This window comes from Acinonyx jubatus, chromosome C1 (assembly GCF_027475565.1).
Source record: "Acinonyx jubatus isolate Ajub_Pintada_27869175 chromosome C1, VMU_Ajub_asm_v1.0, whole genome shotgun sequence".
Lineage (NCBI taxonomy): Eukaryota > Metazoa > Chordata > Mammalia > Carnivora > Felidae > Acinonyx > Acinonyx jubatus.
Window position 1 is genome coordinate 214,473,172 of NC_069381.1, and position 15,646 is coordinate 214,488,817.

Here is a 15,646-nt window from a genome sequence, read left to right on the forward strand (position 1 = left end):
CGCACCCGGAGGGGCCGCCCGATCGGCCTTCCTGCCCGGAATCCCCAGGCGCGGCTGGCGCCTCGAAGTACGCATGCGCGTCAGGCCGCCCCGCGGAGACGCCGAGCGGTCCCCGAACCTGCGCGCACCCCTCCCTTCCCGGTCTGGCCGCGCGCTCGGGAAGCGGCTTCGCCGGGCCGGTCCTCCAGAGCAGCGAGAGCGCCGGCCAGAGCGGCGGCGAGCCTGCTCCGCCGCAGCGGCGGCCGACGACGCGCCGGAACCGACGGCGCACCTGCGCCTGGGCGCTCGGCGGCGTCGGCGGCTCGGTACGTCATCGCGGGCGCGACGGCCCGACGGACTGTCTGGGGTCTGCTTTCGGGAAGGTGCCGCGGCGGGACCTGCCGGGAAGATGCCAGTGGCGGTGATGGCGGACAGTGCCTTTAGTTTCAAAAAGTTGCTGGATCAGTGCGAGAACCAGGAGCTCGAGGTAGCCGGTCGCGTCGCGCTGGGAGAAGCCGCGGGGTGTTCCGCGGCCCCGGGGCGGTGCCGGTCTCCAGGGTAACGGGGCCCGCGGGGCTCGCGGCGGGCGTGGGAGCCGCGCGTGGGGAGCTCGGGACGCCGGGGCCTGCTCCGAAGGCTGCGTCTCCCCGAACGGGTCCCCGTCTCCCCGAACGCGTCCCCGTCACCCCGAACGCGCCCGGAGCTTGTGGTGGTTCGTCTTCAGCTAGTGAGCCCGTGAATCCTGTGCATCTTCGCTCCTGACATCCTTCAGGATGCTTCTTGTGTGAACGGGACCAGGCATCTTTCCTGCCCGGGTGGGGGGGAGGCGAGGGAGTGTGGATTTCATTAAAGACATTTGTGCAAGCATACACAGACCAAAGAAGAAGTAACGTTTTATTAACTCAGAAAGCCCTTAGTCTCATAACGTTATTACCTAAGTTGACTGTTCTGCCTTCAGTAGGATTGTTGGAAGTTCGGTCATGCAGATGTTAAAGTTCATTGAGCCCCACCCCGGTCACTGAAAAAGCATGTATCACATCAGAATAAAAAGTTAACTAACCAAAGGATACAACAGCCAGAAGCAGCAGCTCACTAGTAGACACTTAATATGTGTTTGCTGAATGCATTAAATTTGAAGGCAGAGAGGAATGTCTTTGTAGCTCAGCTGTGATTTTTTTGTTGTTATCACTCATCACGTAGCCGTTCAACGTGTTTGATACAATGGGTGGTGGAATCCTAGTGCTTTAGGGTTCTCTTGGAATTGGAAACGTTTGTTTCTTTTAAGAGTAACACCATATAAGAATTTGAGAACTGGGAAAAGGATCCCGTTTCAAACACAGAGGCTCAGAAGGAGATAAATCACAGCTGATGGCAGATCTAAAGCTAACACTGTGGTTTTTAGTGTTCCGTACCTTCTCTAAAGCTCTTTCTACGTCTGTAGTACTAAGTATCAAAAAATAGGCTTACTTTTTAGGTTACTGTTAATAAAATACTTTTTTTTTAAAAGTGTAAGTGTAAATAAGCTTTTCCATTGTTGGCCTTTTAGGCTCCTGGAGGAATTGCTACACCCCCAGTGTATGGTCAGCTCTTGGCTTTATATCTGCTCCATAATGACATGTAAGTACCTTCTACCTGAAGCTAAGAGCAGCCGAGTCCCCAGGAGTTACAGAAATTATTCTTGCGTTGAAGAAGCATCATTAAAACAAGGCGCAAGGAGCTTTATCTTTAATTGTATTACTTAATACACTTATTTCATATAATGAATCATGATTTAAACTAGGATTAGGCCGAGTTGTTTTAAAATATACTTGTTTTACAAGTGCGTATATTCTCAGCACCTGGGTGGCTCAGTCGATTGTGTGTCTGACTTCAGCTCAGGTCATGATCTCATGACTCATAGGTTCGAGCCCCGCATCGGGCTCTGTGCTGACGGCTCGGAGCCTGGAGCCTGCTTCCAATCCCGTGTCTCCCTCTCTCTCTCTCTCTGCTCCACCCTGGCTCATGCTCTGTCTCTCTCTCTCTCTCTCTCAAAAAAAAAGTTTAAAAAAATATACATATATTCTCTAAAAAACATTCTAATTTGTTATGAGAAACTACAGTGTCTGTAAATTCCTTTAATTCTGTTGTCCTTTTTCGTCTTTAATAAAACTTTCTTAAGATCTCTGTTTACTTCATTTTGCACGTCACCCATAGACCAAGAGAAACCAAAAGGGAAGATTGAGAAAGCCAAGAGGTTTCTTGAAAGGTGTCCTTTTTTTCGTTATTCTTAATTCATGTTTATCGAAGAAAAGTCGGAAAGCATAGCGTACAGGAGTCCCTTCTAGTACTACGAGCCGTTGATGATTTCTATTTAAGTGTTGTTTTAAATTCTATTAAAGCTGATTTCGTATCTCTTAGAAAACTCACCTGAGATTTCTATGACCCATACACTGTGTAACTGTCGGTTTCACTTTGTAATCCTGTCATCATACGTGTGTTGTGGTTCAGGTTTCCACACTCTTAAAAACCACCTCGAAGTGTTGGTGGCTCTGTGCCCACTGGTGAGAGGAGGGCTTGTGGGGAGCACCGTGCACCGTGTTCGTTGTCAGGACGTTCCAGAGCCTTGAAAGTATAGATACTTGTTTATTTTTGTGTGTGTATACCTTATCTACTTAAGTGTTCGTGTGTTTGGTGCACGTTGCCTTAATTTGAGACCCAGCTCGTTCATAAAAAATGCACCAAAAATGGCAGAATGTTACGGTAAAAATATTTCATTTCTTTTTTGCCTGGAAAGCTGCTCTTCCTTCCCCTGGACAAATTTATATAAAAGTCAATTTCATTCTATCTAATACAGAGTACTTTTAAGTCTATTTCTGTGTGTTTGCAGTGAAATCTAGAGTATTGAACATTTACTGAGATCATTCTTTTTGTTCTTTCTTGGGGGATGTAAATTAGGAATAATGCAAGATATCTTTGGAAAAGGATACCACCTGCTATAAAATCGGTAAGTATTCTTTAGTATATGCTACTATTTGAATGTGGTAACATTCGTTTAAATGGCAACCTTTTAAAGTTTTTAAGGTTTCTGTTTTCTTTCCTGTGTGGTTCACAGGAGTAGTTACTAAACTGGTATTAAAGTTTAAGAACAGATCTATAAAGTTCTCTAATGAGAAATTTTAATTTCCCTTGGATGGTATAGAAACCTGTACTTAGCTTCTGATCACATTTATTGAGATACTTCTTATAAGTGTCACTTTGCCTGGCAAACAGCTGAGACATTTTAGATAAAGGTTTGGTTTGGATTTTTTTTTCCCTTTTGTAACTGATTTATGCAGTTTCCCGTGATGGTATTTCTTTGAAATTGGTGTTGTTGACAAGAATATTCTAAAAATGATTTTCACAGCATTGAAATCTTTTGCTAGTTAGCATTTTAGATTTCTTAGTTTCGATGGGAGATTAGAGGAAGTCGCCTCTTAAAAGTTTCTTCCAAAGTGAAATGAAATACATTTTTAACTTCATGGGATTCACTGTTTCCAGCATAAATGTGAATTGAGTTTTTTAAACAGTCACAGAATGTGACCAAGAATTCACCCGAATTCTTTTATTCATTATTGATATTCAGCAGAAATTCATTTTAGTGTTTCTACCCTCTTTTTCTTCTCCATTCTATTAAGTAAGATTGGTACTTAAGTAATTAAGTAATTATAAATGACACTCATAGTTTCAGCGATGTTAGTGAGAATTCTGTCCTGGGAGAGGCTACAGTGTATGGCATCTTAGATTGGCAGTCTTTATTATTAGCAATTTTGTTATACTTATATCCAAAAAATGCGTGTATGTATTTTACATGCACACGTATGTGAATATGCTCTATCATGTATATTATGTATGTGTATATATGAGGTAACAAATATGTTTTTGAAAATGATGTGTAAGAAAATTAATTACCAGACTTCGTTCTGAAGTATTTTTAGATTATTTCAGCTTTTAATTTTCTATTATAATAAAAATTTGTATAAACCACACAGATTTTACCTTACTGTCCACAGCATTTAAAATCCTTTTTGACGGTGGTTGGGCTGAAGAAATCATTATACCTCTTAAAAGAAATGTTGAATTATGTTTTAAAATACAGTTGCTGGTAAATCTGCAGACTGCGTATTCTCAAAGGCCATAATATTTATTGCAGGCGAACTCTGAACTTGGGGGAATTTGGTCAGTAGGACAGAGAATCTGGCAGAGAGATTTCCCTGGGATCTATTCGACCATCAACGCACACCAGTGGTCTGAGACGGTCCAGCCGATCATGGAAGCACTTAGAGGTAGTGTTTCTTTGTGCTTAAAAATTAAATTAGGCCTGTTCTCTAAGTGCTGTAATGTTGAAGTCAGTCAGTTTTTTTTAAAAAAATAGATCTAATTTAAAAAGAAAAAAAAAGTTACTTTCTGCTAGGTGAGTGGGGCAGCTTTCAAAATTCTTTTGGAAGGATTTGCTGTAACCACGTGTCTTCATTGGGTCTTGCTTGAAATTATATCGGCGGCCAAGGGATTCGCTCGCTGTCTCTTTAATTTAATTCTAAATTGAAAGTGCTCTTGTCAGTAGGAAGATTTTTGCTACGAAAATGAAATCTTAGAACACTCTAAGAAGCCCAAGCTGTGGGGTGGTTAAGGTCTTAAACCCCAGGTGTTTGAAAGTGGAGACGATGCTTTGGAGGTTGTCGACCTCAGCCTTTGGTAGGGTTTGTCTTCAGCTTCTGGGTTTGTAATTCAGCAGTTCAGTACATAGATGCTCAAATGGTTTTCAATTGCTTTGAAAGATTACAAGTCCGTGTGACATGGCGCTGATCCTACGATGCAACTGGACCCTGCCTGTCTGTCCTCCCACCCCGGACACCTGACCGTCTGTCCCACTCTTGCTGGTTCACTCTTACAGATTCACACAGCGATCTCTTAATGCGGTTACCTGGTTTCTGTAGGTAACACCTGCCTCCGCTCCCTGCCTGCCTTCTCTGGAGGAGTCAGCGAGCAGGGGTTTTTGAATAACTAACTGCCCATCCCTCTGTCAAGGGATAGCGCCTTCTCAGGGGAGCAGGAGGTGAAGGTTGCTTCTGAGACAGACCTGATGTCTCTTGGAAAGGCAGAGCCGCATAAGCGTAAAACAGAACAAGGTCAGGGATTGCACTGGAGGCACTTCCTTTAAATGCGAAGGAAGTGAGCAGGACCGCAGGCCCGCAGGTGGGAGGGAGGCGTGCGGTACGAGGTCGCCCAGGGACAGCAGGGGCAGGTTCGGATGCTCCCACAGGGAAACCGCTTCAGCTTCTTCGCGTGAGTCCGGAGGAGGCCTCGGGGTGGCGGTGGACTTTCTTGGAGGATCTGGCTCAGTCTTAGGGCCGCCGTGTGAGGGCCCAGGCCGCGTGCTGTGTCCCCAGGGTCTGCGGCGGGTTCCTTGGCGGGACCAGGGCTCGGCTCTCCTGTCGCATCAGGCAGACGTCCCCCCTGTGCCTGCGGTGGGTGTATGGTGTTCCTTCCTGGTGCCGCCTCTGCCCCCGGCCCCACTGCGTTGCGTTAAGTAGGCCTTGAAGGCGTCCGGCAGGCCCCTGCGAGTCTGTGTAGCAGAACGTGGTGGGGGGTTGGAGTCCACAGCCCTAGTTCTGGAGTTCAGGTCTCGGTGCCGTCACTCGAGTGACCCCTCAGTACCTCATTTTTCTCATTTGTAAGGCGGGATCGTAAATAGTACTTGCCTTGGGGGGTTGTAAGTGAACTAATATGTATAAGCACCTAAGTATACTTACTTAACACGGATAAGCAGTCTTGTGTTCACCCGCAATATTTTTGGACCTATCCTAAGAATTTTACAAATCCCCAGGTTCACGAACGGTACTGGATTTGCCATCATAAAATGCAGCCTGGTGAGGGAAGTCTCTTCACAGATTTGAATTACCGCTAAATTTAATATTTTGCATTTTAATGTGTTACAAGCTTTCTGTTTTCTGGATTGTTCTAAGAACAGTGACTTTCTCCAATCTCTCCCTTTTCTGTTCTGAGTTAGTCACAGTCTTAGAAGGTTGAAAAGCATTCAAGTAAAGACAAGCTAGTGAAGGAGCCGGCCTTCTAGTTTTTTAATGGCAACCAGCGGCCGGTGAAGCACCCAGGGGCTCCCTGTGGGCCCTTCCTCCACGGGGCCCAGAGGGAGAGAGTGAGGGACCCACACTCCTGGAGCCACAGGAAAGGGGCTGCCCCCGGGAGCTGTGGCTCCGCCAGAGCGAGGCCAGGAGGGCGCGGAGGACACGCATTCACCGGACCCGTGACCCATCCGCGAGCAGGCCGTGCGGGTCCCCTGGGCCGTGGTGTCCAGCCCCCCCCCCCCCCCCGCCCCCGAATGGAAGGGCAGAGGTGGATTAGAAAGTGCGGGACCACTAGCCCAGCCTCTCTCCGTGTCCAGCGCTAGCTGTTGGCGGGTGGAGGTAGATAATGCACACTTGTAGGTGCCGTCCACACGACAGGATGAGCGCTCTGTCAGCGTCTCCCAGGGCTTCCGCCCGTGCTGAACGGCCGCAGGCATTAGGTGCTGGCTCCGTTTATATTCCACCTTCTCACGTGTGGTTCTAATGCCCGCCCACAGGAGCCGACACATTTCCCAGGTCTTAAGGGTGGCACGGTGACGAGTGGAATGGCCCTGGGTGAAAGCAGCCCGAGGTGTGTGGCCTCTGACCGACCCTGTGGGACCCCGCCTGGCTTTTCGCTTCCTCTGCCAGCCCGCACCCTCTGTGCTGCCCTCCCCTTTGCCAGGCCTGCCTCAGTTTCTCTCCTCTCCGGCTCTCTCCCACACCATCCTTGTTCTCCTCCCCATCTTTCTCCGCTCAGTTCCAAGCATCTGACCAGGGGGCTTGAACTGAAGTTAATATTTTTAAAATATGGTCTGTTTGTTTACCAGGCAGGTATAATTTCTGGTGGACACTTGGATTTCCCTTTCTGTTGTTGCTTGTGGCAGCTCTCTCTTATTGAGTGCCTGTGGCCTTCAGTAGGGAAGGATCCCCCATCTCTGACGCGGGTTCAAGCCCGACGTGCGGTCAGGTGCAGAGCCGGCCGGTAGGAGGAAGGAAGGAGCGGGCCGAAGGTGCCGGCGGAGGAGCACGCACGGGCTCAGGGGAGCGGAGAGGATGTCAGGCTCAGTGAGAGGTGGAGGAGCGCGAGGGGTGTCCGCGGTTCTTAAGAAGTACGAGAGAACAGGGCCCAAGCCTGGGTCCCGGTGGTAGAGTCAACAGGCGTGTACTTAGCGCACCCTTAGAGAGGGTGGGCACTCCGGGGGCGGGTGGAAAGATAAGAACAGCAGCCCTCCTCCTGTAGGGAGTTAGGGCATAATTGAGGTGATGGGAGCGCGGATGAGTGGGGTGAGCAGTGCTGTGCATTTAGAGAAGAGCAGAGATGGCCGTGAACCCGAGCGCTGCAGGCAGAGTTTGTAAACAGACCTAGGAGTCCGAGCGGAAACCACATGACCGCGTGAACCCAAAGGCCGAGACGAGAGAGGTGTGAGGCTCGTCTGGGAGCCAGGGGGCGAAGTGCAGGGGGTGTCTGAGCAGCTTGGTGCAGTCGTCGGGCGATGTCCCAGGCACGGAGAGGATGTCGCTGTGTCGTGGGGCCGTGAGGAACGTACGCCCCTGCCTGTTGAATGTGGACAGTAACATGCAGAGTATTTGTCCGCACGCTGACCGCCAGGTGGGGGAGCCCTTGCGTCGCCGAGGCAGCCGTGGGTGGAAGCCAGGCTGGCCCGACTGCACCTCCTAACCTGCAACCATGCACTCTTCTCTGCCTCATTTCTGAGACATGGAATGTGGGAATTGAAGCCTGGGGAGGTCCCACCCGTCACCTCCAGGGGGGTGGCGGGGGGGGGGTGTTGCTGGAATTGTTGGCGGCCCCCCTGTTAGGCTCAGCCATTCAGGACTGGACCCTAGGATCTGAGCCCAAATTAAGTCAAGAGTTTAGAGCGGACTTGAAAGTTAGGAAGTGTCAAAGGACAAAACTTCAGCTGAGCAAATCTGCAGACCTAACTGGCATTTCTAAGCAGACCGTGTCGGGCCACATTCCATCTAGCAAGTAGAGGGGACTTGGAGGCTCCCTACACAATGGTAGGAAGGAACTTGGGGCAGGGAAGGTGTTAGCAAAAGAAAAAGAAGGATTGTTTCCATCAGGCCATCTTCCCTTAAGGGTAGAGCAGGGATGGAGAGGGTCCCTGTGGCAGATTAGCTCTCCCGCGCCCATCAGAAAATCCCTGACTTACCGGTTAGGATTATTTCTAGTGGAGATTGAAGCCGTGTCAGGTATTAAGTACAGTTTGTTGGCTTGGCGTTTGGGGCCTGTGGTTTTCTTTTGAACAGAAGAGTGCTGTAGTTATACGGTTTGTCTGAAATTCCTAGGTGTGATCCTGTAACAGAGAGCCTCCTAAGAAAGGACAGCTAATTACTGAAGTAGATAATTTCTGCCCCATTCATTCCAGTCTTAAGTTTTTAAGTGGGATTAAAAGAGGTTCAAAAAAATTGTATACCGAGTACATAAACATATTTAAATGAAGTTTTCTTGGAGTTTGGGTCTTCTATTTATTAACTTTTTCCTCCTGGGCCATTTTTATTGTCCCCTGAGAGAGATTTGCTGTCTAAGAGGAAGCACAAGAAGATGATTTGTTTATTCGGCAATACCTGAGCGCGTCTTACACGCCAGGCACGTGGATCTATAAGCGTAGAAACCTTTGGGTTGATCTAGTCTTGCTGATAAAGTTGGACAAGGACAGTGACGTAACTTAATTACTAAAAAAGCCAGTTCTCTTGGTTCACTGTGTTGTGTCGCCCTCCACCCCCGCCGTAGATGCCACACGGAGAAGAGCCTTCGCCCTGGTCTCTCAAGCCTACACCTCCATCATCGCCGACGACTTTGCAGCCTTTGTGGGGCTCCCGGTGGAAGAGGCCGTGAAAGGTATGGGGCTTGCTGGTTACTTTCAGCAAAAGCGAAAGTGTAAGTTACTACGGCAGGTATGCTTTTGAGATGTAGGTGGTGTTTGTCCTCTGGGAAGGCGATCTGGAACCCACACGGTCCCACAGCCACAGCGGGGGCTTGGGCAGGAGGCGGCCTGGAGCCCCACCCTCAGGAGCCCTGCAGTGGCTCCGCGTGAGTGTCCACGTGGCCATGAGGGGGGGTCGTGCGGTTGTGTGTGGACCCATTTTGCGCGGCCGCTGTCACCACCTGATGAGTTACAGAAACAACGTTTTAGTCTGCAGAGCTTTTTGGATTTCCGGGTGTGGATGAGAGATTTCGTGTTCCTGCTCACTTTCAAAGCACTTTTTGCCGGAGGTAGTTAGTGTCACCTTAGAACGAGAGGTCTGCGAAGGACAACTTTGCCGTTGTTGGAAGCGGGCATTTGGCGGTGTCGGTGAGGTGTGCCGTCCTTGCACGTGGCCGTTCTAGCTCTTGCTGGGGGCCTCTTGGATGTTCCCGTGGCCACTTTTTACCCTGGTTCCCAGGGCTGGATCCCCGAATGTTTTCTGCTTTTAGTTCTAAGAGCTTCGATCAAAACCTGAGTTAACGGTGGGCCTGTGAACTGGCGATGTGTCCTCCCAGGCTGATGCCCGGGAAGGGAAGCTCGGAGCCACTGTGCGCTGAGCGTGGGAGGGGCGGGGGGAGGGGAGGTGTGGGAACAGAGTTACTGGAAGACGCTGTCCGAGGGTGAGGAGGAAGGCGCCCGACACAGCCCCGCATCCACTCAGATCACATAAGTTCTCTCGAGCAGTGGGAAACGTTCACAGGATGTAAGAAAGTAAAGTTGCTTAAGTATGCCGGGAGAGTAGCATTATGTTAATAATTCTGAGCTTAAACTCTGTAATTTCTTTAAATTATCTCTTTTCCTCTGAAAGTCAACATGTTGATATATGTATTTTTTTACGAAAATAATTTTAATTGCCCTCCCAACACACATTTGGAAACCCCTCCTCGCTGTCTCTCACCGGTACCTCCCCTCCCCTTCCAGCCCCCAGACATGCTTTTGCATTTTCATTCCCCAGGTCATCCCCAGACCAGCTCCTCCCCTCGGTGGATCGCTGTAGAATGTTGTACACCGCCCGTAGCATTGTTTTCCCGTGATTGACATTTTTGAGTCTCCGACCCAAACAGAAACTCCGTTGAGTCCACAGCTTGTTCCTAAATTTCCAAAGCCCGCCACAATTTGACTCACATAGGAGGCAGCTTGATGAGAGCTGTTGTGGCAAATCATACTGTTACTTACTCACAAACGTTTGTTTTGCCTTCTTGAAATTGATCCGTAGCTTATCACATAATAAAGAACATACATACCCCAGAGCCCAGATCTTAAGTGACTGCCTGAGTGTGAGTCCGGGTTCCCTCCTTCCAGCCCCCTGCTAACCGTCTGGGCTGGGACGCGTCGGTGGAATTCAGACTTCATTTTCCACGTCAGTTAAGTGTGGCCCTGTGTCCCCCTGTGTAGAGTGATGTGATGATTGCCTGCAGTGACCCCCGTGGAGCAGTGCCCTTTGGCCAGCACCGCGTGTGAGCTGTTGTTTCCGTCGTTGGCAACGTCTTTGTTATTATCGGTGCAGGGATGGCAGGCTGTCCTGTCTGTCCCCCTCAGGTCTGCTTTTAGTCACGCTGACTAGGTTCACGCTTGGAACACACACTTTACGGAAGATGGGTCATCTGTTAAGGGTTGTGTCAGTCTGACAGAGTAAAATGAGGTTGGATACAGGTTTAGAAATATTTAAAAAATAAGCTGACCGGAGAATGTTGTCTCTACCACACTTTTCTAGTAGAAATACACATTACAGGGTAAACTGCACTGGTCACACCTTCCATACGAGTAGTGTCACGGACAGATGGTGGATCTTAAATGTGAAATTATGGGGGTTTCGTGGTCATTTCTTCATCTGTGTGTTAAATACGTGTTTTTAGGTATATTAGAACAAGGATGGCAAGCCGACTCCACCACAAGGATGGTTATGCCCAAAAAGCCAGGTAGGTGGGGCTCCTCATCCGTGGGTGCAGCTCATGAAACTGCGCCAGGGTCTTAGGCGCTGGGTTTGGGTAATGTGATGGAAAGTTCTGGACTGACAAAGTGAAAGTGACTCGGGATCAGTACAGATACAGACTGACAGACACTTGTGGTAGAAAGGATCTTAAAGATCCCTCGTTTTACCTGAATTTTTGAACGTGTATTTCTTGTATAAAAGACTATTTTATACAGGCTTTTTATAATCCTTATTACAACTTAATTTTCACTAGCGTTAATCTCCCATCCTTTTATTTATGGGGCCATTTCTTTCTTTTAATTTTTTTTTAATGTTTATTTTTGAGGGAGAGAGAGCGCACAAGTGGGGGAGGGGGGGGACACAGAATCCGAAGCAGGCTCCACGCTCCAGGTTGTCAGCACAGAGCCCGACACGGGCCTCGAACTCGTGAACTATGAGATCATGACCTGAGCCGAAGTCGAACGCTTAACTGACCAAGTGACCCAGGATGGGCTACTTCTGTGTTTATCCTTAATATCAAAACTGTTGCTTTTTTTAAGAAATATTTTAAAATATTTTAGAAATATTTTCTCCTTGTACTGTAGACATGTAAACTCTTCTCCGATACAAGACTTTCAGTGGCTTCAGTGTTCACGAAATTAAGCTCTTTGGCTTTCTAAGGCTTAAATTATTTGACCTGGCCTCACGGTCCCCATCTGAATTGCAGTCCTGCAGTCTTCTTCTGAAGTGAGCCGTGCTCATTCCTGCTTGGAGGTCTCTCTTGTGCTTAGCAGGACTGGCCTTTTCTCCCACATCTTTCGAGCCGGCCTTCATGCCCACATCCATACAGCCTTCTACTTCAACCCAAAGTTCCTTCTACCTGCTCTGAATTCCTGTTGTTTAGACATTGTTGACCTGACCGTAAAGAATTACTGAAATTTTGGTGGGTTCTGCCCCGTGAAGGTGCAGGAAGTGGTGAGACACGGTCCCAGCGAGTCTAGATGCTGGAGAAACCGCCATAATAAAAAGAGTCGTGTGATCGAATAGAGCATTATTGTTAACTCTGTTAGAGAAGAATTAAATGGCCATAAGTGCCATAGCATGCATTAAAAATGATGTGTTCTGTGTGAAAGTTCTTGCCGGCAACTTGTGTAAATTCAGTTGTTACTTTTAGTTGCAGGGGCCCTGGATGTTTCCTTCAACCGGTTTATTCCCCTATCAGGTATGTATCTTTTATGCTTATTTAAAACATGTTTCGGTGTTTCTTTTTTGTCGTGTTTCTTTTTTGTCGTGTTTCTTTTTTGTCGTGTTTCCTTTTTGTCGTGTTTCTTTTTTGTCGTGTTTCTTTTTTGTCGTGTTTCTTTTTTGTCGTGTTTCTTTTTTGTCGTGTTTCTATCTGTTTTTCTTAGCTCTAACCTTGTAAAGGAAGAGATTAAATTCTGCACTTGCTATTTATAATAACATATTTGGTTACAAGCAAGACCAGGTGGGTTCTCCTATGTGGCTGACGTTGAGGCCGTGGCACCTCCTGACACAGCGCCTCCTTGATGTCGCATAGGGAAGCCGTGGTAGAGCTCCTCCCAAGCGCCTACTTGGACGTCATCCCTAGGCTGGCGTGCGCTAACTTAAAAGCTGGCACTAAACTCCTTGACGATGGGGTTCCTTGTGGGGCTTTTTTGTTCACTGACAGCCGAATATCTTAGAGCAGTGCCTGGCACACAGTGAGCCCTTGGTAATTATTCACCAGACTTCGTGTCACATGGGCGGGTGTCTTTCCAAGAAGAGCTGTGTTCTCTTAAGACAGATGTGGTGGGGCACCTGGGTGGCTCAGTCAGTTGGGCGACTGACTTCGGCTCAGGTCACGATCTCATGGTTTGTGACTTTGAGCCCCACGTCGGGCTCTGTGCTGACAGTTCGGAGCCTGGAGCCTGCTTCGGATTCTGTGTCTCCCCCTCTCTCTGCCCCTCCCCTGCTCACACTCTGTGTCTCTCTGTCTCTCAGTAATAAACGTTAAAAAATTTTATAAAGAAAAAGAGAGATGTTGCATGTTAACATGGGAAGTTCAACAAAGCCTCACGTGCCTTTACTCCCAGTTTAGGAGAACCACTCCTGAGACTTGAGACTTCTTGGCTTATTTTTCAAAAATGTCCGAAATCAGTAACAAAGTTTCCGTTGGAGCCGTGGGTGGTGGGGCCAAGGCACTATTCCTCGGGTGTCTGACCGTCTGTCTCTCTCTCTTTCTCCTTCGCGTGCTCAGAGCCCACCCCAGTCCCGCCCATCCCCAACGAGCAGCAGTTAGCCAGACTGACCGACTACGTGGCTTTCCTCGAAAACTGATGCGTCATTCTGAGTTCAAGATCCACCTCCAGAATCCTGTATACTGACAAATAGAGAAATGTAAAATTTTTATTTTCAACCTATTGGCTGGATTAGCACCTCGGCATTCCTTGCGGAGTATGTGATAAAATACATATATAAAGTATATATTATATATTTTGTCCTTAAACATTATGCTGAATAGTTGTTGAAACGATTCTTGTTTTGTAACATTTGACAATTTGGATGGAGCCCGTCAGTATTACGCAGTTTATATTTCCTGGTGACTCCTGAAACCCGGCCGCCCGGCTTCCCGTGGGACGGCGCCTGTCAGCCGTTTGTCCCTGCACGGCACGCGGCACAGCCCCGTCCGCAGCGAGGGTTGACACTTAATAGCGACGCGCGTGGGAGCTGAGGAGCGGCCGGGGGTCCCGAGCCCCCCCCCCGTCAGAGGACGTGCTCCCCTTCTCCCCAGCCCCGAGGACCACACCCCGAGTGCTGACGCGTGGCGGAGGAGGAAAGGCCGTGTCCTCAGCCGGCAGAGCGTGAGCTCCTGGGGGTGTCAGCACACCCGCTGCCCGCGCTGTGAGGGCTCGCCGTGAAAACGCGACTATCGGAGACCTTCAGGAGCGCGAGCCGTCGTAGTCCTTTCTCGGGAAGGGGAGTGTAGGGCGAGAGGCGTTGTCCTGGCAAAGACGTTCTCACGACGAGTGATCTGCTTTGTGCCGCCAGCACCCTGCAGCCATGGTTGCGTGCACCCGTCCTTCACTTCGAGTTCCGCCTTTTGGAGAAATACTGAACGAGTCTCTCAGTTTTTGTGCGATGGCCTCTGACTGTTTGGAGGTGTTTCGTGTGTCTTCAGGCTAACACCCCCCCCCCACCTTCATTTATTCTGCATTTGTTCAATAAATATTTAATTGAATTCAGCTGTGTCACCTGAGATCGTTTCTGGAAATTTCCCCATCCTGGTCTTTCTGTGGATACGTTCTGGTTTGTCACTGGCTCTCGAGATAGGAATTTCTTCGTTAAATACAAATGACCTATATGGTAATGAGCACATCATTCATGTTTTCACCCGCTTTAAACCCATTTTTCAGTTACTGTTAACATTTATGGAAATACTTTTCAAATTAACGTTTTATTTAACTCAGATGTAGAAGTCATGTTAAAAACCGCCTTGTCTTACAGCTGCAGAAGTGGAAATTCAAGAAGCAGGAGGGTCGATAGCTGGCCAGCGATGACTCCCGTTTTTGAATTTGCCGGTATTGAGTGCACGTTGTCTCCGCGGGCCTTATTCTTAACGGACTGGAGTCAACCGAGTGTTCACCGATGGGGGCTCGCCGAGTAAACAGGGGTGTGCAGGGCGGTGCCATGCAGCTCTCGAAGCATCAACGACCGAGGGAAGACCTCCGTGTGCTGAAACACAGTCCTCTCCAGAATGGCCCCTTGGAAAGGAGGAGGACTTTCTACTGTTGCCTTGAGAGTGAGAAAGGGCCAGTGGACACAAGCGTGCATACGTGCGTACTTAACGTTTCGAAAAAACAATCGAAGGTTAAACCAAAAACTAGTGAAGCTGATTCCCTGAAGGGGAAGAGGACGTCTGTGGACTTCATGTAGCACAACAGTGATTATTTCAAGTGACTCAATCACAGTGTTTTGAGTCTGGGTTGTCATGGCCCCTGCACTAAGGACACAGAGCCCTCAGGCTACTGAGTATGGTTTTATGGTTTCATGGTTTCATAGTTTTCAAAAAACTATCTTGATGTTTTCACCATTATTAAAAGTATATTTCAGGGTAAGAAAACTTAGAAATTAGGTAATCTTGTTAGAACCCAGTAATCTTAAATTTCAGTAAGAAACCTTAAATGATGTTTCTTTCTAAAGAAGAAACAGTTCCTGGCTCTGTCCAACTAAAAAGGCCTGGAATAATCATAGCCCAGCACCAGCGAGAACCAGTAAGGCTGAGATAGTGGTCTCCGAACTCCATTGTCAACTAAGCAGAAGCAGAACTTACTTTCAAAGTAGGTGCTAGTCTGGGGCAGTAATTGTACGAGTTGGTCCCCAGGACAGCATGTCCTAGGGTCAGGAATGTTTTCGGAGTCTAATGCGGTTTTTTTAAGTTTGAACATGAGACCAGCTGAACATGAGACAAATTGAGCATGAAAAATTTGCTTATGTGTTTTATATTTTTAATCCTAAGTTCATAATTCTAGTACTAAGATGACCTCATCATGGTACAATAAAGTCAGGACAAGTGCCTGAATCAGCCTCTCCCGTATTTATTTATGAGTCTTCAGAATAATGAAGTGATGCCCTAGTGATATCCAAAGTAACAAAATGGAACCACCGAAGTAATCAAACGCATGATG

The 15,646-nt window shown here is 48.2% G+C and overlaps 1 protein-coding gene across 2 annotated transcripts; it reads left to right on the forward strand.

The window, feature by feature from the left end:
• Nucleotides 1-264: 264 nt before the first annotated feature.
• Nucleotides 265-14,203, forward strand: COPS8 (COP9 signalosome subunit 8). 2 transcript variants are annotated; one of them, XM_027046936.2, is made up of 8 exons: nucleotides 275-466; nucleotides 1,526-1,596; nucleotides 2,914-2,962; nucleotides 4,148-4,280; nucleotides 8,815-8,922; nucleotides 10,906-10,968; nucleotides 12,136-12,183; nucleotides 13,219-14,203. In XM_027046936.2, the coding sequence occupies exons 1-8, from the start codon at nucleotides 389-391 to the stop codon at nucleotides 13,296-13,298; spliced, it is 630 nt and encodes a 209-aa protein (XP_026902737.1). In that variant the 5' UTR covers nucleotides 275-388; the 3' UTR covers nucleotides 13,299-14,203. The 2 variants fall into 2 exon arrangements, with proteins under 2 accessions (XP_026902746.1, XP_026902737.1); XM_027046945.2 differs by lacking the exon at nucleotides 10,906-10,968 and having other exon boundaries at nucleotides 265-466.
• The last annotated feature ends 1,443 nt before the right edge of the window (nucleotides 14,204-15,646 follow it).